Genomic DNA, 21,402 nt, shown 5'->3' with positions numbered 1-21,402 from the left:
TGGAAAAACATCAGTACTGCATGCCTTTACCGCAACAGCAGGTCTTTCTGCGTCGTTGAAGCGATTAAGTAATTCAGGAACTAATTCTTCAAAAGATTTCGTTTAATCATTTTCATAAAAATTTCCCCAAAACTTGAATGCTTTCCATTAGTTAAGTTAAGCCGGAGTTAAGCAATGCAACTCACGGATGATAGATTTGTGGGCAGTGAATCTAGACAATAGATTAGCAATAAAACGAGATACATATTCCAATTCGATGATAATCTTCATTGGTGGCAAAAGTAATGTTGCATCTGTTGGTTTGCCTTGAAGCACGGCGAGGCGTTTCCAGAATAAAATAGTGCTTTTGGGTGGTATCTCGTATTGATGAAATTAATGCTTAGCATTTTGTCTTTTTATCTCATTTTTGTCTTACTTCAATCGTTTCAATTTATATTTCTTTGGATAACCGCTTGAACTAACGCATAACCATTGCATGCGCAGTGATTGTTTAATATCCAGGTTGTTCTGTTTCATGTAAAATCCAATTTTTAGTATTCGGTTGTTGTTGATTAAGCAGTACTGGTTACGGATCCGTATTTCTAGTACATTGAATAATTTCACGTACTGCAGGTATTTTATATCTAAAAAGTTATGTCTAATAAAGCAACCAACTAACCATGATAGGCCTAGTTAAAATTTAAAAAAATGCTTGAATAAAATATAGGCATTGGCCTTTTCACATCCAGTTTAATTTGAAGGATTTCATAGTTGGCTTGCTGTTTTTTTTACTTGATAAATTTTTTTCAGTTTTAATATAGCCTAGGTTACCGATACAAGGCAGCTGTAGTATACAGTAGTGTATGTTGTGGAAGGTTAACGTATATATGTTTGGTAATATTTTTTCGGAAGTTAATAAAGGATTAGAGGTCTGGTTTTGTTACTTTATGAGTTGCGCTAATTGCAACCCATAAAGGACACCAGCTTTTTAACAAAACCAAACCTATTATCGTTGATTTGCAAGAACAAAAAAACAGCAGACAATAGCACAATTTCAAACAAGCTTTGTTGACGTCACAATGCAACCACGGAAAAAATTTATACAGATTTACTTGTACACAACAATAGAAGATGGTTAAGTAATGGAAGAGTTTTGAGAGATTTTGGTTGATTAAGGAAGAGTTAACGGGTTTTCCCAAAAGTCAAAACAATGTGAAAGCAGTGGCATTTTCGGCATTTTTAAGAGATGATAAAAAATGGAGATTGTTGGGTTTTTGACTGACATGATGTCACACCTCAACGGCTTGAATGTAAAACTGCAAGGAGAAAAACACACTATTTTTGATTTGATCACAGCAATTCCTGCATTTCAGAAAAAATTAGAAATTTTCAAACATGTTATTCAGAGTAAACTTGTCCACTTTCCGAGACTTTTGGAACAGAGTAAAGGTAAAAGTGATTCTGGTACCAGATATGTCTAATTTTTTGAAAAGCTGATTACCAACTTTGCAGTGCGATTTGATGACTTTTCTCTTGGCAAACAGTTTCTGCTGTTCATTGAAAACCCCTTTCTAGTAACAGACATTACAGAATTCTCAGTTGAAGCGAAGGGCACATGTAAATGGGTAGATGCAGCAAAAATTCAACTGGAGCTTATTGAATTCCAGGAGAACATAGCAGTGAAAAAATCATTCTGTGATAATACACCAGAGAAATTTTGGTCAAAGGAAGGGTTTCCAAATAATTTTCCTGCTCTTCGCAAATTAGCAGTGCAAATTCTCACTATGTTTGGGTCTACTTACAGCTGTGAGTCAGCGTTTTCAAACATGAACTTTAGAACTAACAAAAATAAGAAATGCCAATTCTCCCATTAGCTGTGACTAACAGAACAATAAATAAATTTCGCCTATTGCTTTTGCTAATACTGCTTTACCGGATTTTGTATATACCGTGTTTCATGTGCTGTGCTAAAAATCCAGAGAATTTAATATTTTAAAATTAAATTAATACCCACCCAGGGAATTATATTACTTTTTATACCGTATTTTAATACATTTGTACGACTGTAAACTATTTCATGAAAGTTATAACGGACCTAAGCAAATTTTCAACTTTTGTAACTGGACCTTTGCTAAAAATAGATGAGTAGCCCTGCTCTATACTGTACTATATGGTAAAATGTATTTTTATTGATACCTAATTATGGTACTTGATGTTTATGGAAAAGTACGTTATGGTTTAAAATATGTTTGAAAAAATATTTATACGCTGATTTAAATTGTGTTTGATATATTACAATAAAATATTTGTCTTGCAAATTTACATCCTAATGTTTTTTACCCAAGCATTGAGTTGAGACGATGTGCTGTTATTTCGCATTAACTGCAGTAAAAACAAGAATGCTTTATCAGTTGTTCTACTGTCCTCTGTGACATTTCTATGCTGAAGATAAACATTTTCTGCTACTAATCACCTACCCATGGAGACGTATTCAATCCATAACACGTTTAGCTAGTTTACCATACCTAATACAATCCCCATTTATCAAGCATATTGTTTTTACATTTTGACGTCATAATGACTGCCCTCATCTTTACAATAGGAGGCCAAATTTGTGATACAATTTTGTCAATAACTGCTTAAGCACCACATATTATTAGAATTCCTTCCTGCAGTATGTCTACTGACAAATACTCTTTGATTTAAGGCCAATTTGTTTTCGGACTTGCTCCTTATTTAAACTTTTAATAGATAAGAAACCCTTATATGCGGTTTATTGTCTTTTATGTGTATCGGCAGCATCAATCATTAGAAAGAAAGAAATTTGGTGATTCATAATACCTCACTTGCTTTGCAGAAAACATTGATTGAAAGTTTTATGAAAAAAAACTGTTAAATTGTTGCAAAATTGTTTCCTTAATAACTCGAACAAATTTTAAAAACACAAGGTTTATTGAACAGAAAATAAGGAAAAATAAGAGTAAAAACTATTCCATTGTATTTAGGCTATATGTATTTATCCTACTCAGTAATTAGTATAAAGCTCTCTTTGATACCACAATACTTCTACTTTTTATATATCTGAATAATATCGCAATTTTTAGATTTGGAAATACTTAGTTTCCACTGTTTTCTTTCAATCATCTAAAATTCTAAATAAAACATTAAATGATAAAGACCTATCCACGATGCAGCTGAAACATATGACAACATTGCTGGAACCTCAGGTGCATATTTGTACTTTTTCACGCTTTTACAGAATTTTTAAATTTATGTTTGTTGACTAATATAGTATGATATAACATCAAAATCTTTATCCTTGTACTTACTAAAGTCTTTGCTTGGTGACTCGATGACTCTTCATTGCTTTAGCCCAAGTTACTGAGCCAGTCTTTGTGCAAGTTTTAATTGACACAAACATGGTTTATTTGTTGTTTAGATTTTTTATACTGTATTGCCCGAATTTGAAACTGTTCATTAGAACTACTGAATAGGAGCAAGCATTATTAATACCTTAACCAAGGACATTACAACTGTAGCGCCAATGAATCCCCATTATTGTCAGCCCGGTGCCCTAATGAATTGACTACCAAGCTGACAAATGTACAAGTTTGAAGTTTGTAAATATTTGTAAAAGATTCATATTGGTTGATGTCATATTAAATTTAAAAAGTTGTTTTAAACACGTAATTGCTTCATGTAAAACTCTGTGGCAGCCACGAAAAAATCCAGATAATGATAGATTATGCACAAAGCCAATGCACAAATGCGTAATAAAAAATATTAGCCGGTAATGCACTCGCAAAATTTTGCTGTGAGGAACACTGTGTTTAAAAAAAGCAATGTGATTGCTATGATGTTAGCGTTGGTATCAATTCAAAAATTTATGTACTGAGCTTTGTTCAAAAAGTGTTACTGAACAAAGCCAATGCTCCCACAAAAACGGGTCGAATTACTTGCCATTTTATATGATTACAATATTAATATTTTTGGGTTGTTCGGTAAATTTTGCAAAGCCCTTATTGTATTGTAATATGTATTGTATTGCATATATACTAGTGATTGAGCAAAAAGTATCTTCTTACTACATAACAATATATAGCTTGGAGAATCAAAGATATGCTGCATGTGTTGGGCTGCAAACAACACCAAGTTTGCTGTTTGCACCTCAGATAGAGTTGTCTTGTTATATGACGAAAATGGTGAGAGACGTGATAAGTTTGCAACAAAACCCGTTGATGCTAAGGTAAGTCTTTGGCTACTAGTGGTTGCTTTTGATCCCACATGTCATACAGTATATTTCATTGTAAAAAAATGTGACACTTGGACTTAAACATCTTACTTTTTAACCCATTATATGTTTCAAGTATGAACCTGCAATCTTTTTGTAACTGTATCATGGTTATAAGGGTCGTGTTTTTGCAAAAGGTGAAAGGTCATTTTTGATTAAATTTTACACCAGCTATGACCATTGTTAATAAACTGACTTATACAGTAGGAGGTAGTGATGTCACAAGTGGCCTTGTTTTAATCTGAAGTAAACTGTAGCGATACATTTATTATATTGAATACATATATTTTTAAATAGTGCAAATGCTTAGAGGAACTAGAAACTATCATATCTATTCTTTTACTGTCAGTAATTTAACATTTTACGAACATGGAATGTTAAATACTGTTTTTAAAACGCTATTGCGGAAGAATCGGTGAACACTGTGACCTGTAACTCAGCATACATATTTAGAAATTTATTTTTTGAAAAGCAAAGTAGCTTTTTCAATGCCAATCGTATTTATTTTACATGCAACAATTACTTTAATTATTACTAGATATATGTTTTATTTATTTCACTGTTTTTTTATTAGTATGGGAAGAAGAGTTACTCAATCAAGGGTATGGCCTTTTCACCATGCTCTACTAAAGTTGCTCTTGGCCAAACCGACAACATCATTTATGTTTACAAAATTGGGAGTGACTGGGGGGACAAAAAAGTTATATGCAACAAGTTTATTCAGACTGTATGTATTTTATATTACTTTCAAATATATTCATATTTTCTTTATTTCATATTAATGTACATATATATATATTCGTTTATTCCTTGTTTGAATACATTTACTAAATTGTGCAGAGTGCCATTACTTGTCTTATTTGGCCCATGGAAGGAGCTATTGTATTTGGTCTGGCAGAAGGCAAGGTTAGACTTGCCAATACAAGGACAAACAAATCTTCAACTATTTATGGAACCGATTCCTATGTGGTTTCTGTAACTACAAAGTAATTAGCAGATTGATGATTTTTTAATTTACGGCTTTCAAATTTTAACAAATAAAACAGAAGTTAAAAAATATATTTGAATTTCTTACATGATGAAATATAAATTTTAAATTAAACTATGTTACATCAGCTATCAAGTATTGGTCATAACCACACAGAAGGTATAGATAAGGTATGTAATAGAAGTAATAGCAGAAGAAAGTATGTTTATACTGATGTTCTTACCTTCTTAGTCCAAGTTCAAAAGGAGTGTTGTCGGGACATGCTGATGGAACGCTGATCCGATATTTTTTCGATGATGAAGGAAGTGGAGAATCTCAAGGCAAGATCATTACACATCCCTGCCCACCTTATGCTGTGGCCTGGGCCACATCAAGGTAAAACAATACAAACAGTTTTTTAATTTACTTAAAAGCACATAAACGTTTCCAGTTATTAGTGTTTATTAGTTGCCTGGCTCCAAAAAATATATGATATATTTGACAAGTGAAGCATTAATTAACATTTCTACGTATTTCTGAGCAGCAAACAACATAATTATCAATGACAAGTGTGCACAGATTATTGCAACAAATCACAATAGCCTGTACCCTATTAGTTTTATCAGAGAGTTTCCAGGACATGTTCCCTCACGATAATTATACTTCTGACTTTTGTCTATACTATCCAAATCGATGTAGGGTGCTCTTCGCAAGTTTGCTTTTCTTTCAAACCGGAAGTTTAACTGGAAATTAATGCACTCAATAGTTGTAACTTTTTCAACCAATCAATCCAAATCTTTTCAACTTACTGTACATTAGAATATATGATATATAGCGCTAGTACAGTATATGTTATAGAAATGGCATATAGAAGGTTTTACTTCAATATATTCCACTTGGTCACCTTTCATATTAGCAGCAATTGACGTGTGATTATAAGAAAATTTATCCTGTGCATATGACTTTTTGCATGTTGAGCATGTGAGAAAAGTTAACTTTCGTTGTTTCTCGTCTTATCACCAGCATTCTTGTTGGAGGATGTGATCGTCGAGTGATTGTCTACAATCGGGAAGGGAGACCTATTCAGACCTTTGATTATTCTCGAGATGAGTCTGAAAAAGAATTTACGACGGCTGTAGCAAATCCAGCTGGACAGAGCATTGTGTTTGGAAGTTACGACCGGTATTCTGCGTTGTTATAAGAAATTTAAAGTCTGACTACCTACTTGTTGTAGTGTATTTCATGAAGTGCTATTTGAAGTTTGAAAATTACACTTTTCATTGCTTTATTCTAAGACAGTGAGTATGAGCACTGAGCATGCATGTAGATATGATAACACAGATGATAGATGATATCCAATTTCTTAGGTTGCGGTTGTATAACTTCAGCCCCAGGAGAGCAGCTTGGGATGAAGCTAAACCAAAAGAAATAAAAAATCTTTACACAATTTCTGCATTAGCATGGAAAAGAGATGGTTCTCGTCTTTGTGCAGTGAGACTAATTCATATAAATAGATTTCCACTAGATGTGGATCGTGGAAGCTTTGCATTGTATTTTTGTTATATTCGTGTCAGCTTATTTTCTCAATGAAATTTTGGTATATGTATTGGATGAAGGAGGAGATTAAGTTCTTACTTTTGGTTATTTCAGGGAACACTTTGTGGTGGTGTTGAGTTGTTTGACTGCTGTCTGAGGAGATCTATTTACAAAAATAAATATGAAATTACTTACACAGGTTTATCTCAGGTATAACTCTCATCATTTTTAAATTCTGAAAAATATTTTTTATTCGTTTTCAATTTTTCCTAGCAGTGATGAAATAAAATGCTATTTCAGGTGATTGTGAAAAACTTAACAAGTGGAACACGGGTTGTTTTGAAATCTCATTATGGCTATGAGGTAAAATAGAGAAATGATCATTATGTATTTTTACAATATGATAGAATATGTATCGACAGGTTTTACTTAGCTACAGTGCTTCCGATGATCTGTATGCATGTAATCTACTAATGGAAAATTTAACTAAGCTCATGAATCAATCAAAAAGTTTTTTTGCCCAAGAAATTTATATTTGTCTTTACAGGCATACCTTGTTTCTCATTCACATTGCAATTTACATTTTAATGATTTTTAACTTATTTGGTTGCCCTATGTTAAGAACAGATCTGTTTAGATTGATGAGGTAAAAATGCTTGGTGGAGATCGCTTCCTGGTAGCTCACACCTCAGACACTCTTTTGCTTGGAGATTTGTTGACAAATCGCTTGTCTGAAGTTACCTGGCAAGGTTCTGGTGGAAATGAAAAATTCTTTTTCGAAAATGAGAACGTTTGCATGATATTCAATGCAGGTGAAGGGATGAAATCTGATTGACATTGAGGTTTTGTTTGGGTTTAGTTGACTTTGTGTTAATTCATAAGCCTGTCCATGCGCTGCTTTCAATTTCAGTTTTGTATGGGGTAACAATTTCAGTTTTTTTGTAGGTGAGCTGTCTTTGGTGGAGTATGGCAGTAACGAGATTCTTGGATCAGTGAGAACTGAGCTCATGAATCCTCATTTGATCAGTGTCAGGTTGAATGAGCGTCAACATTCCAACAATAAACAAGACAACAAAAAAATGGCTTACCTCATTGATCCAAAGACAATATCTATAAGTACACAATATTATTTCATTATTTTGTATTTGTTAATGTTTATGGTATTTTGGTAAAAGGCACTGTGCAAAGCTCTGATTTTGTGATAAATTTACTCTCGTTTCTATCTACTACAGTTGATTTGATCATGGGAGTCCAGATTGCAAACATTCAACACAACTCGAAACTAGATTGGTTGGAATTGAACGAGACAGGTATAGTCAATTACCTGTGGTAGTCAAAGTCAATCTCAACATTATCAGTTCAATGTCTAATTTATGATGACTCTTATACGTAGGCAGTACTGGCTATAACAATAAGAGTGTCTTTCCTTTCTAGCATCAAAACTACTTTTTCGTGACAAGAGACTGCGTCTTCACCTTTATGATGTTGCGACAGATTCAAAAATGACCTTGCTTAATTACTGTTCATTTGTTCAAGTAAATCCAATCATTGTAATAAGCTTCGTACTGGTCTATTGCTATGAAGCTATCACTGTTTAAAAGTTATCGCATTTTTTGTAGAAATCAAATAGCTCCGTATCTTGTGTCGTTCTACCTTGTTCTGTAATCTTCTTGCACTTTGCAGTGGGTGCCCCAAAGTGATGTTCTAGTTGCGCAAAATCGTGACAGCCTCTGTGTGTGGTACAATGTGGATGCACCAGAAAGAGTTACCATGTTTCCAATTAAGGGAGAAATAGTGGAGTTGGACAGGTCTGAAGGCAAAACTGAGGTAAGACTGTTATTACTACAAAGTTCCCGAAATATTTTCACTATCCTGTCTAATGTTATAATTATAGTAATTCGCTAAACATTTTTACCATGCGATAATAATTGCACATAAAGTTTTTTTTTAGAAGGTTTGTTGGTTTTTTGTAATTGGTATGAATCAGTCCTATCGCTACAAATTTTTTTTCTCTTTCATAACTTCTTCTTTATTAGGTTCTCGTGCAAGAAGGTGTGAATACAATCACATACACGCTCGATGAAGGATTGATCGAGTTCGGAACAGCAGTAGATGATGGCGATTTCGGGAGGTATTTTGACCAATATGGCTTCTTCATATTTTTAAAAGTTCCTTAAAAAACAGCTTTAAGTTTGAGTTTGTTGATTGTCGAATATGCTCCAAAAGATGTATTTTGTTGTATATTAAATAAAGTATAAATTACTGTTTGAACTGCAGGGCTGTCGCTTTCCTGGAAACTTTGGAGATGTCACCAGAATCAGAAGCAATGTGGAGGACTCTAAGCAAACTTTCTCTGGATGGCAGACAGCTTTATATTGCTCAAAGGTTAGTAAACATTGGTTTCATATACCCTGCTTTTTTATAAAAATGTTTCTTTCTAAATTCTTAAACCTAATGCAAGTGCAAATATTTTGCAAATTAGATGCTATGCTGCTTTGGGTGACATTGCCAAGACCAGGTACTTGAAAAAAGTGAACAACATGGCTGATGAGTATGCTACTGAAACAGTAAGTTGCAATGCTGCTTGTGGCATATTTGGTTGTTCTTGCATTTTCACATCTTATTGTCACCTCACATTCTTACCAGGGGTTAAATGGAATGGACTTTTACAGAGTTCAAGCTAAGCTAGCTATTCTGGAAAAAGAATATAAGAAAGCTGAACGGGTATCAGATGATTTGTGTAACCACTGAAACATAAATTTAAATGCCCTCTGTAATATTAATATTCTGTAGTATTAGTATTTGACACATTTCGGTTAACTATCGTAAAACTCTATATACCAGTAACATGGTTACATAGTGCAATTTTACTCTTGAAAGATTTATGTTGAAAATGGTGCTATTGACGAATGCATTCTCTTCTATCAAGACATGCATATGTGGAAGGATGCCATAGCTTTAGCAGAAGCAAAGGTATAGTTATACTATAGTACAATTCCCGACGGTGTTGTTTATTATAAGTACATGTCTTTTAGGGAAAAAAACTTACAAGCAACAACCTTGAGTTGTGCGTCGTTCATGCAAAGTCATCAGAAATATCTAAATATGCTTTGCAAATTGCATTCAGACCATTATTTTAGCTAAGGTCACCTACAGTTTTTGCGCAAACCGTTGTTTGATTGTAGAATCACCCTGATCTTGCCAACTTGAGGTCAATGTACTACCAATGGTTGATTGATACCAACCAAGATGAATCTGCTGGTGCACTGAAGGAACGCCAGGGAGATTGGAATGGTGCAATTGCTCTCTATATGAAAGCTGGATTGCCTGCCAGGGCTGCCAAGCTTGCGCTTTCTAGATCTGTGAGTTTCAGCAAATTACTGTTTGCTTGTTCCGCTGATTCTTGTTATATTATTTTGTTGTTTGAATGATGTTATACTGCACATGTTTGGTTTATGTGAAACTAAATCAGTTCGTAGATGTGCGTTATTGTATAGTGTATTTTTAGTTATTTATTTTTCATTGAAGTTGTCGCATATTTGCATTTTTAAAGACAATTTACCAAGCTCATTATGTGAATTATGGAATAATTAACAGTTAGTAGAGATTTTGTAATTTGTTATTTTTATTCTGGCATAGGATCTCATGTCTAATCGTCATTTAATGGAACAAATTGCATCTGGTTTACTCAAGTATGATCTAAATGAACAGGTGATATATAATTACTTTATCAATTTCTGTGGCGAATAACCTGGAAAAAGGCATTTTCACTAATGGTTTCAAGCAAGCTAGGTTTATCCCCGTGGTTGCTTGAATTTAATTTATTTCATCAGGCTGGTGAGCTTTTTGAGAAAACAGGAAACTTTCAAAATGCACTGGAGTGCTACAAAAGGGACAGAGCATACAGGTTAGAGTATAGCATTCCAAAAAAAGTTTTCTGCCATAGCATTTGCATTAGTCAAGGTACTTAGTAGTGATTACCTATTACAAGTTTAGGTAAATAAAACTTATCAGCATTATCTTCATCAATCAGGCGAGCTGTTGAGCTGGCAAGGTCGTCATTTCCATCTGAAGTGGTCAGGCTGGAATTTGAGTGGGCCGAACATCTTTCCGCTCAAAAGCAACATGATGCAGGTTTGGAATGAACTTATCTTGACCATTGTACAACGTGCATGTAGTGCGGGCATATGTGTTAAAACTTATCTTTGTGTAGTTCATAAGATGATTGGTTATTATTATTAATGATTTCTATTTAGTTATTAGACGATTAATAAATCCATTTATTGCATTGTTAAGAATAACTAATAATACAAGTGTAACGACGTTCTCTGCGCAGCAATCAATCACTACATAGAAGCTGGGGCCACAGAGAAAGCAGTAGACTCTGCCATTGCATCTCGACAATTTAAAAAAGCAATAGTCTTGTTAGAAGGGCAGGATTCTGACATGGCCAGCAAATATTATCATAAGATTGCAATGCATTACTTGCAATTGAATGACTATGAGGTTTGTGTGTTATTCTTATGCTGTAGTAAATAACAAAATCTATCCAATTATGCCAAGTGGAACACTCCCAGATTCTGTAAATTTTTCATCGGAAAAATTTTTGTTTACTGAAAATTTGGTTAATATTGACTTAATCTTTCATTTTTGTATATTTTTATGTGTAGACTGCTGCCAGGCTCTTCATGAAAGCCGGACTAAGGAAGGAAGCGGTGCAGGTCTTCCTGGCTGCCGAACGATGGCAAGAAGCGCACTCCCTTGCACAAACCTGCATGCAACCGGATGAAGTGACCAACCTTTTTATTAGCAATGCACAACAACAAGAAGCAAAAGCTAAATATAGAGAAGCTGAGAGGTTCTTATTAAAAAGTTTCTAGTTCACCAAATAATACTGTACATTCGAATTAGCTTTTTTATGTCAAACTTTAACATAATCTGAATGCTAAAACCGAATCATTTATCACCTAATTTAATCTTAATGTAACTGTTGTAAACAAAGTTTGACTTCGTCATTTTTGTTTCTTACCTAAATAGCAGTCTTCAAACCTCTTGAAGAATAAAATTTGCAAGTAAAATTAATATGTTCTACATTGCCCAATTATATTTATATGCAGAAAGTTTCTCGGAGATTTGTTAGCCCACTTTTTGAGACAGTTTATCTTAAAATGCTGAGTAATCTGGGAACGTGAAAAACTGTGGCTGTACGCATAATCTTAATTGACATATTCTAGTGTTCGTAATGTTTTCTCCATATTCTAAACCTCTCCCATCTGTGAAGCCTAAACCAGGTCATTTGACATAACTGTGAGATGTGTGCTGATTTGTTCGGTTTTAATGTTGTTGAATGCTTATAGGCTTTATCTAGCTGTGGAGGAACCGGACTTGGCGATCACGATGCATAAGAAGCTGCGTCGTTATGACGATATGATTAGGTTGGTTGGTGAATATCATCCTGATCTCCTCCAAGACACACACTTACATCTTGCCAAGGTTTGTTGAGGATTGTAAGAAAAAATATTGCTTAAGATGACGAAGAGGAATGAATGATAATTTGAGGATTAATGGATCGGAAAACTTAAAATAGTTTTTGCTCCAGGAGCTAGAGGGAGAAATTCATCTTCAGCAAGCTGAAAAGCATTTTGTGGATGCAGAAGATTGGAAGTCTGCAGTCAACATGTACCGGCAACGGGTGTGTATGATATTTACGATGTTCCACATAGTTACGATTACTTGTTGTACTTGGATTTCAGCTCGCTTATCGCACCTATTGCCTTAGTTACGTGTTGCTTCTTATTCACAGGACCTTTGGGAAGACGCATACAGAGTTGCTAAGTCTCATGGTAGTGCGACCGCTCATAAACAGGTTTCAGATTCAAAATTTTTTTGTTTGTGCTTTCAATGATTATAAGTTTTTTAGCATCCGATGATTTTGTATTTAAAACTAACCATTACTTCTGTAATGTATGAAAGGTGGCCTATTTGTGGGCGAGGTCTCTTGGCGGCGATTCTGCAGTGAAACTTCTCACCAAATTCGGTTTGCTTGATGCGGCCATCGACTACGCTGCTGACAACTGGTAAGTTATATTTTAAGTAATGCACGCTCAAGTTGACGGTGCAGTAAGTGTCACGGTTTTACAGCGCTTTTGATTTTGCGTTCGACCTGGCTAAAACTGGAATGGAATCGAAAATGCCCGACATTCATCTCAAGTACGCGATGTATCTTGAAGACGAAGGTAATCATGAAAGGAACATTCTAGTCGACGTTTTCTCCTGCACTTTGCTGAACTTGTTTCGTTTTTTATTACAGGAAAATTTCCTGAGGCTGAAGCGGAATTCATAAAAGCAGACAAACCAAAAGAAGCAGTTTTGATGTTAGTTATAAAATTTCAATTACCACAAATCTGCATGCCGATGCCATGTTATGCTTATTTGAGCATTCTCGTTAAACTAACTTGCGTTGCTGCTCATAACAAGTTGTCGTCTGCAGGTACGTCCACAACCAAGATTGGGACGGTGCCCAGAGAGTCGCGCAAAGCCATGACCCTGACTCCGTCAATGACGTGTTAATTGGACAGGCTCGTGTTGCATTCGAACAAAAGGTGATGAAACGCGTCATGTTAAGCGCTCATGTAGTACTCAGCACTGACAGCCTTGACGTAGCCTACATCTTTTTCTAAAACGTTAAGTTAAATAGGTTAAAATCGAGTTTTAGAGCAGTTCTTGTTTTTGCCAAGTTTGCAGCGTTAAAACTCTTCCCAAGGTTTAACTTCTGCTCAACAAACCAGTAATGTGACTTTTAAACGACTTTTCTCTGCAGGAATTCCAGCAAGCAGAAGCTTACCTACTCCGCGCGCAAAGGCCAGACCTAACTGTGAAATATTACAAAGAAGCGGAGATGTGGACGGACGCGTTGAGAATAGCGCGAGAATACATGCCCAGCAAGTTTGATGCATTGCAGAGGGAATACGAAAGGCAGATGTCCGATCGAGGACCTAGGTTTACATTAAAGATTAAGATTTTGTGTTTAAATTCTTTACCAAGCAGTATTAATTGTTCGTTTTACAATTTGCTAACGAAAAAAAACATTAGTAATCCGCGGATATGCTGCACTTGTTCAAGGTAAAGCTTTGCAATATAGACAGCCCTTGAAACATTTCATTTCGAGGTTGTTGCTTGTTGAAACCACGTAATGCTGGTATACGTCAATGTCTTTTAAATGTTTTGCAGTGGCGTAGAAGGTTTAATGAAGCAGGCAAGAGACTGGGAGAGCCAAGGAGAATACAATCAAGCCATCGCCTGTTACTGCAAGGTCTCGTCTGATATGACGTCTGATGTCAGGTTAGTTTTCAAACACGTTGCACAGTATATAATGTTGAAACAATAATTGCTTGAGTCGGTGTAAATATGATGTAACGTGTCGCCAAACTGCAGAATTTTGGAGAAAAGTTGGACGAAAGCTGCCGAATTGTCACTAAAGTTTCTTCCTGCGGAAAAAGCTGCTGCAGTTATAGAGCTACTGGGCCCAAAGCTTATTCGTCTTCAGAAACACGAAAAAGTAAGCAGTTGTGATTTGGATCGTAAACCGCGTGCAAAAACAAAATTTCCTTCTTGCTTGTTGCTTCTTTGTTGAACTAAACTAATTTAATAACTAAAGCTTCATTTATCAGAGTTTAATGAATTTGACCGTGTTAGGCTGCAGAGCTCTACGTGCAAGTCGACATGATACAGGAAGCAGCCGACGCTTTCATGGAGTGCGGTGAGTTTAAGAAAGCGAAGGGCGTTTGTAGAGATTACGCTCCGGAGTTGGAAGCCTATGTCGATGAGAAATACAAACTGCATCTCAAGCATCACGGGGACACGAAAGGGGTGATTGGGCATTATAATAAAGAGCAGTTATTTGTCGTGTTAAGTTTACGGGGAAAATAAGAAAGTCTGATTTTTTTCATTTAGATGGCTTCCGTTGACGTTATGGCAGCTCTGGATATGTACATTGAACGTGGACAGTGGGACAAATGTATTCATACGGCGGCTCAAGAGGTAAAACTACTCACTATATTGAGACCGTAACTTTACTAAAATCCCTGCAGCCTCAGATAAATTCCGTTGGATACAATTTTTAGAATATGTCAATATGAAATTCTTCTTTGTAAGTATTAAGTTTAACTCATTTTCGCTACGCAGGCGCCTCAGGTTCTTCATAAGTATGTAGCCCTTTATGCTGCTAATCTGCTGAAAGAAGGCAACGTGTTGGAGGCACTCGATCTCTATATTCAACACGGTAAGCTACCAGTCCATAACAATAATAAAACCATAAGAAGTGGTGCGCTATGTTACATATGTTAAGCTATGTTAAGTGATGGTTACACAACAAACTGTAAAAGTAGTATTCGAAGCAACTTTCTCATTATTAATGATTCTGAAAGCTTCAACACTCGATATTGTTAAGTTAGTAATTGTATTATAATTCCTGGTGTGTTTTAAAGGTGCCCCGCCCAATGTACAGAACTTCAACATTTACAGAAGAATCGCCAACGATGTGATATCATCCCCAGAGCTGGACAATTACAAAACTTGGGGCGGTCTACGAGATATGCTTCATGGTTTGGTACGTGATGGTTGTAGGGTCTTAGAAGCCGTGCATCTTCATATCTGGTTAAGACCGGTTTGGCTGGGCTGAGTTAGCTTCACATATAATTAAATTCTCCTATTAGGTTCAAAATCTGCAGCGGAGTCAACAACGCAATACAACTGACTTTGAGGAGTTTGAATTGTTGCTTCTCGCCGCCCATTACTACGCTGTTCGAGCCGCGTGCATGGAATTTGATGGCATGGTGCGTATGATCGCAACGAAAGCGACTTTCTAAAGATGTAAATCGTAATAGTTTTAGAAGGTTTTGGTGTGTGCTGAAAATATTTTCGGCAAATGCTAAAGTTAGCGACGAGCCGACCATGTGAAATTACCTGTGACGACTTAGTTACTTTGGGGATTAAATGTTGTGGTTATTAGTACCATCAAGCAAGTATGCTCATCATGGGCAAAACGTACGTGGCAAAAAATGCGCTGCATGTTGAAAGTCGCCGTCAATTTTGGGCCTCTGAGTTTAGTAGATAGTCGGTCGGATAAAATTTCTGAGCGTTAGCTGGGTATACTTACGATATTACTTGTGGAAGGAAACCATTGCTGACAGCCGAAATGTCGAGTCGCCGTTTTCCGTAGGCTGTCTTTTCAAGATAACCGATACATCACTACCCGCATGAAATTCAAATATTTTGTCTTTTAGGGCGAGGTTGTGGCCAAAATATCGACGTCGTTGCTTCGTTACACCACGGTCATCCCCGCAGATAAAGCTTTCTACGAGGCTGGTTTGCATTGCAAAGCCATTGACCAGCTGAACATGGCATTCGTCTTTTGGAACAGGTTGTTTAATGTTGAAGGTGTACCTTTTGTTATTTACTGGAACCTTTTCGGAACCAGAATCACCTGCTCTGCCAAATTTTTCAATGTAACTACAGTTACAATATATCGTCCTGTTACAATGTACAGTACCTCGTACATATTCTATTCTATATAACTTTTTCAAACGAGATTGCATTTCTCAGATATTGTACAATGGTTTTTACCCAGGCCTGTTGTGTTAAAAACGCTAGTGTTTACATTACAAGTGATTTATCTCGCATTTGAATGACCTCGAACTTATTTTGACATGACACAAACCAGGTATCTCGACTTATCTGAAGCGATCGAAGAAGGAACCCTTGATATGATTGACAACTCCGACTTTCAGAATACCGATGTACCATACGAAGTGCCACTTCCAGAAAAACAATATCTGCACGTAAGTGTTACTTTGTAAGTGAAGTGGCTTTCCACATGCTTTTTAGTACTCAGCCAACTCTAGTCTAGTTGTGTTTTGTTAAAGTATTCTATTTTGCTTGATTGGCAAAATTTCCATTTACAGAATTTACTTTTGCATATTACAATTTTTTAATGCTAAAAGCTTTACTTTTGTTGACGTATGCATTTTTATACTTTTGTTGAATATGAATAGTTAGTCACTATGCACCCTTTGAAAAACTACAGTAAAACTTAAGAAAAGCAGTAAGAATTCTATCCAATATTTAACGCAAACACAGAAGATTTTAATTTCATTGCAATACTTGTCACTTCATTAGGAAACTGCTCGCGAGGAGGTGCGTGACTGGGTTCTAGCCGTCTCTATGGACCACAAGGTGGAGCAAGTGCTACCTACCGATGAGCGTGATACATTCGAGGCAAATTTGCTGGCTCATAAGACTGGCATTCGTGCTTTGCCCTGCGTGATTACAGGTACGTTATGCCACATTTTTTGCGCAGTTGTAGGGCATAACGATGAAAGCTTTACTGCTACGATAAAAACGCAATGGCAGATTTGAAAAATGAGCACCCATACAGGACACAGTGTGCAAGTGTACATTCCAAATAAAAATAAACGCAAATGATAACATGAACCTCAGCGACTTTCTTCTCGTATCATTCCCGCTTATAGTAATCTATTTTTTCCAGGATATCCTGTTCTGCGCAATCGAATTGAATTCAAAATTGATGAGCGGGTTGCCAACCGCGAGGATTGGCAGCGAATCACAATGGCGGCCAAGATGTCTCCTTCGTTCCCGCTGCAAGACACACTTCGCTTTGTTACGCAGTTTACAGGGGGAATGGCCTCTGCTGCTGCTGCATTTCGCAGTTAACATATTGAATTGATTGTGTTGGTGTAACGTTTTGTTTACAGTTGTACCAAAGCAACAGTGTGAAGTAAAACAAGTAAATTGTGATCTGTAGTTTGGCGTTTTTTAAGTTTAATGGAACTTCGTTCCCTTAATTTTGCTTTCTGACTTATGTTATTGTTAGTTTCTATTAGAGGTTTATATTTGCATAGAACCATAACATTGTTTTTAAAGAATAAAGTTTTCTTGTGCATCGTTTGCTCACTTTTTAAGGGCGAAAATTCGTTCTTTCTTTCCAACTGTGATCAAACATTTAGTCGTCATTGACCTACATTTATCTCGTCGTTAGACCTTTGACTGACATGAATTTGTCGTTATTGAGCCGAACAAATGAAACATCCAGGCGCCAACCGCTGCTGTTTGCCCCCATACAAGAAAAACTAATTTATAACAGACCAATTCAGTTGCACTTTCAACATGCGTTTCAGTAGCTTATTAAAATGAGCTTATCGGTTAGCCTATGGACTAGACTTGAAGCTGACTGATTGGGTGTTTGTGTTGACATACATGAACACAAGTCTCCTCGTCGACTGATGGAACAGTTATATACGTTTGTTGTATTTAATTACGGAATATTTATTCGTTTGTTATCCAACGCTCTTTTGGTCTCCCCTGATGCAAAATGATACAAAGGTCGGCAATCAAATTATACATTTTGGTCTTTCGAATAAAATTCACAGCGTTTCAATTAACTGAAAATCGTGTGTAGATACTGATTGCATTACAGGCGTTCGTCACTGACGGTCAATAACTAATACATTAAGCTTGTATTGCATATGACTTAACAATGAGGCTACAAGCTCACAAACGAGACAGGATATGCTATGTCTATACGAAAGGATAAAACCCAGGTTTGGCGAATCGAGTTAAAAATAACTCAATAGATTTGGGCGCGTGTTTTGAGAATTAGTCAGACTTTATTAGCTTCTGGGACATCTCTTCCAGCAAAGTTACGGATAATAAACCGAATAACCATCTGTCACAGGCTAAATACCTCCCTACCTTGGAAATACAGTAGCTTGTAAACAGATTTTGCATGATCTGAAGGTAATATTTATGCCGATATAATTAGTTTTTCAATCGAATATGCACTTGCAGACAGTAAGCATAAAAAATGAAATTGTTCCGAGCAATTGAAACGAGTAGTCTACTTCATGACCCATTTGACCTAGAAGAAAATTTAAACAATATTATTGGAAAGACAAGCCTAATCTCAAAAGCTTTCAAGTCTCTAAAATTTCACATCCCAAGAGTGTACAATGTAGCGAGCGCCAGTGTAAGAAGAATTGTCAAAAGGACGGACCATCTCTTTACTGCTATATCTTTTAAACTTGCGTTGTTCTGCGAATTTACCACTAAAAATCTTTTTTATTTTCGAAAATCAAAAAAGAAAATACGTTGCGGACGAATTTGTTCTTCAATTCTCGAAAACCAAGTGTGGCCTGCCTGAACTAAACTAAGAAACGTATTTTTTTAATTAATACCATAAACCTAATAGTAAGGTCAGAAAGCAATTTTACCAATTTTTGAAAAAGCCTTTAACTTTCAATCGTGTTCCAAGTTAAGATTCTAATCTTTTATCACTCTCTATCAACACATTTGTGCGAAGTAATTAAAAGTATGACGTCACCTATTTGGTAACACGACGCCGAGTCATGACATTTTATTGACTGTCACTAGGTAGTGCTAAAAGTTAAATGTACGCGGATAATGCCATTTCTTTCTAGCATTATAAATAGATCTATTGAGTTTATTACCGAAATCGATCGATTCATAAAATAGTCTTTATGGCTCATAGAAATATATGTAGTCTTTTCCGAGTTCTTTGTGACCACATACACCAGGCAAACGTAAAGTAAACCGTATTTTAAGAAGGTTCCAGCATCCATAGAATATTGTGATAGTTTTACACAACAAGCGAGATTTGTTTCTGAAGAACTGGTGTGAGAAAATTCGTACTTGAACCAGGACGTACAACAAAATTAGTCATTTACAAATATAGAGTTTGTTCTCGGGATTGCGTGATTTAATTGCTTTGTTTGTCCATCTATTGACGTTATTCTGAAGTGCATTTCGGTCAAAGTGGTTGCGAGTATGAAATAGTCCAAGGAGTGTGGGCAATGTACATACACAGCAGGTAGTGTGCTTTTTGGGTGTAAAAACCGCCGAGGCGCCGACTTACCAACGTATACAAACGTTGGTCGAAATTTAATTTATAAATAGCGGCAAATTTGCAATACATTTTCAGCTGTCAGCTTAACCGTGCACTGTATTATTGAAATTTTTTCTCCAATATACTTATTGATAACTATTCTTTAACTTAAGGTCAACTTGTTTTCGGAAATGCCCCTCATTTTAAGGACGGAGGTTAGTGCAGTGACCATTTTGAAGAATAACCCAACTCATTTCTGCATCCGAATTATTCACGTCCTGCTGCTTATTATAGAGATGCGTAACCTCTTTATTCAATAAAAATCTCCTTAAATATCGGAATGGAAATCATGTTCCAGCATTTATTGCAGATATAGTGATTCCATTTTAAATCTGTTCATTTTCGCTTTCATGAGAGTCTTTGCTAAGCAATTTCATCTTTCTCGAAATTATAAACCTCCATAAAACAATCGAGTCTGCAGTTTGCCTTGCTGCAAGCAAGCATCTTGCAAAGCATTATGATTTCTTTGCATGACGTCACTATTACCATCGAGCGCTTATCTATAAACGTCAAATTTGCTCCAAACTGCTGGTGTCATTACCTAACTGTTAAAAACTTTTTTGACCAGTTTATTTTTGGCTAATATTGCTTTTCGATTTTAAACAAACTTGTTTTGCCATATCGGTCAAAGATTACTTCACTTAAGTTGTCCTCCTATCTTGTCTTGCATCTCACAGCGTGTTATAATTGCTGCTATCGCTATAAATTACTGGTCACGAAATAGAAAATTGTGAGAAAATTCACCATTACGGTCCAAAATTTTAATGATGATTACGCCTAGCTAAACTGCAATTTCCGTTATGAAGCTAATTATTTTAGGCCGCAGGTTAGTATTAGCGGTTAATAACATTAGTATACGGTATATCTATTTTATAGAAAATGATATTAAATTTCTATTACTCATGTTCAATCATTGCAGATACGGATTAGATTTAATTGCCTTGAAGTTTGACGATTATACGTTCCAACAGTTTGCGGATATGTGGTCTATTAAATGGAGATAACCCTAACTCGACGCGACAAGTTTTCCATCAATTCAAGATTCCGATGTTCCTGTTTCCAGAAAAAATTCTGAAGTTAATAAAACATCACATAACGCAATTTTTTCGAGAGAGTCGCGGCTTTATTTTTATGGTTTCCTTTATTTCCTCGACCAGAAGTGTACAGCTCTTAAATTTTTCCGTCGCATTTGCCCTCTCGCATGTGAACGTTGTAGTTGCGATGCGATTTACGGTTAACCGCAAGAATTAAATGGCAGCATTTGTAGAGCGCCTTTCGTATGACTTGTCTTGTGAATTACGTTTCGAAGAGCCCAGCATCAAGGTTGTCAAATGTAGAAGTGTTCAAAGAAATAAAGATGAGCAGGAACGAGAGAGCGAGAAAGTAAGATAGGCAAAAAGATAACAAAGAAAAAAGGACAACCATCACCAGGGAAAGAAAGGCGAAGAAGGTAGAAGCATCGAAGCGCATCGAGAAAAGTCACAAGCCGCCGACTGGTTTCTATTGTTGGTGACAAATCGCGATAAAGATGTGGGACTGTTGGTGATGGAATTAAGCTTGATTTTGTATACGATGCCTGATGAAGCTGTTAATAATGTATTGCGGACGCCAGCTGTTTATTTGTAGCTAAGTTAGCACGTTTAAGAATAG

At 36.0% G+C, this 21,402-nt stretch overlaps 1 protein-coding gene across 1 annotated transcript; it reads left to right on the top strand.

The window, feature by feature from the left end:
• The first annotated feature begins 3,087 nt into the window (after window positions 1-3,087).
• On the top strand, window positions 3,088-17,733 carry LOC143449935 (intraflagellar transport protein 172 homolog). The gene is made up of 44 exons (XM_076950278.1): window positions 3,088-3,206; window positions 4,082-4,225; window positions 4,845-4,997; window positions 5,111-5,256; window positions 5,490-5,633; window positions 6,261-6,419; window positions 6,605-6,728; window positions 6,888-6,983; window positions 7,074-7,136; window positions 7,411-7,585; window positions 7,719-7,889; window positions 8,006-8,083; window positions 8,208-8,308; window positions 8,457-8,600; window positions 8,810-8,904; window positions 9,051-9,158; window positions 9,256-9,340; window positions 9,420-9,497; window positions 9,654-9,746; window positions 9,959-10,135; window positions 10,413-10,484; window positions 10,607-10,680; window positions 10,807-10,907; window positions 11,110-11,279; window positions 11,444-11,631; window positions 12,131-12,266; window positions 12,373-12,465; window positions 12,577-12,639; window positions 12,747-12,850; window positions 12,915-13,009; window positions 13,084-13,147; window positions 13,264-13,375; window positions 13,594-13,772; window positions 14,004-14,114; window positions 14,208-14,331; window positions 14,469-14,642; window positions 14,727-14,813; window positions 14,958-15,054; window positions 15,260-15,381; window positions 15,488-15,607; window positions 16,058-16,194; window positions 16,495-16,612; window positions 16,950-17,103; window positions 17,320-17,733. Exons 1-44 carry the CDS (start codon window positions 3,168-3,170, stop codon window positions 17,502-17,504), a joined length of 5,253 nt encoding a protein of 1,750 aa, XP_076806393.1. The 5' UTR covers window positions 3,088-3,167; the 3' UTR covers window positions 17,505-17,733.
• The last annotated feature ends 3,669 nt before the right edge of the window (window positions 17,734-21,402 follow it).

The sequence above is a fragment of the Clavelina lepadiformis genome, chromosome 3, assembly GCF_947623445.1.
Source record: "Clavelina lepadiformis chromosome 3, kaClaLepa1.1, whole genome shotgun sequence".
In the NCBI taxonomy this organism is placed as follows: domain Eukaryota; kingdom Metazoa; phylum Chordata; class Ascidiacea; order Aplousobranchia; family Clavelinidae; genus Clavelina; species Clavelina lepadiformis.
The sequence above is the reverse complement of the archived record's forward strand: the minus strand, read 5'-3'. Positions and strand labels throughout refer to the sequence as shown.

Excerpts from the sequence above, each read along its gene's own strand:
- LOC143449935 (XM_076950278.1), top strand. The coding sequence starts at position 3,168 with ATGCAGCTGAAACATATGACAACATTGCTGGAACCTCAG. Across the intron at positions 10,908-11,109 it reads TCAAAAGCAACATGATGCAG|CAATCAATCACTACATAGAA; the intron begins GTTTGGAATGAA and ends TTCTCTGCGCAG. Across the intron at positions 12,267-12,372 it reads CACACTTACATCTTGCCAAG|GAGCTAGAGGGAGAAATTCA; the intron begins GTTTGTTGAGGA and ends TTTTTGCTCCAG.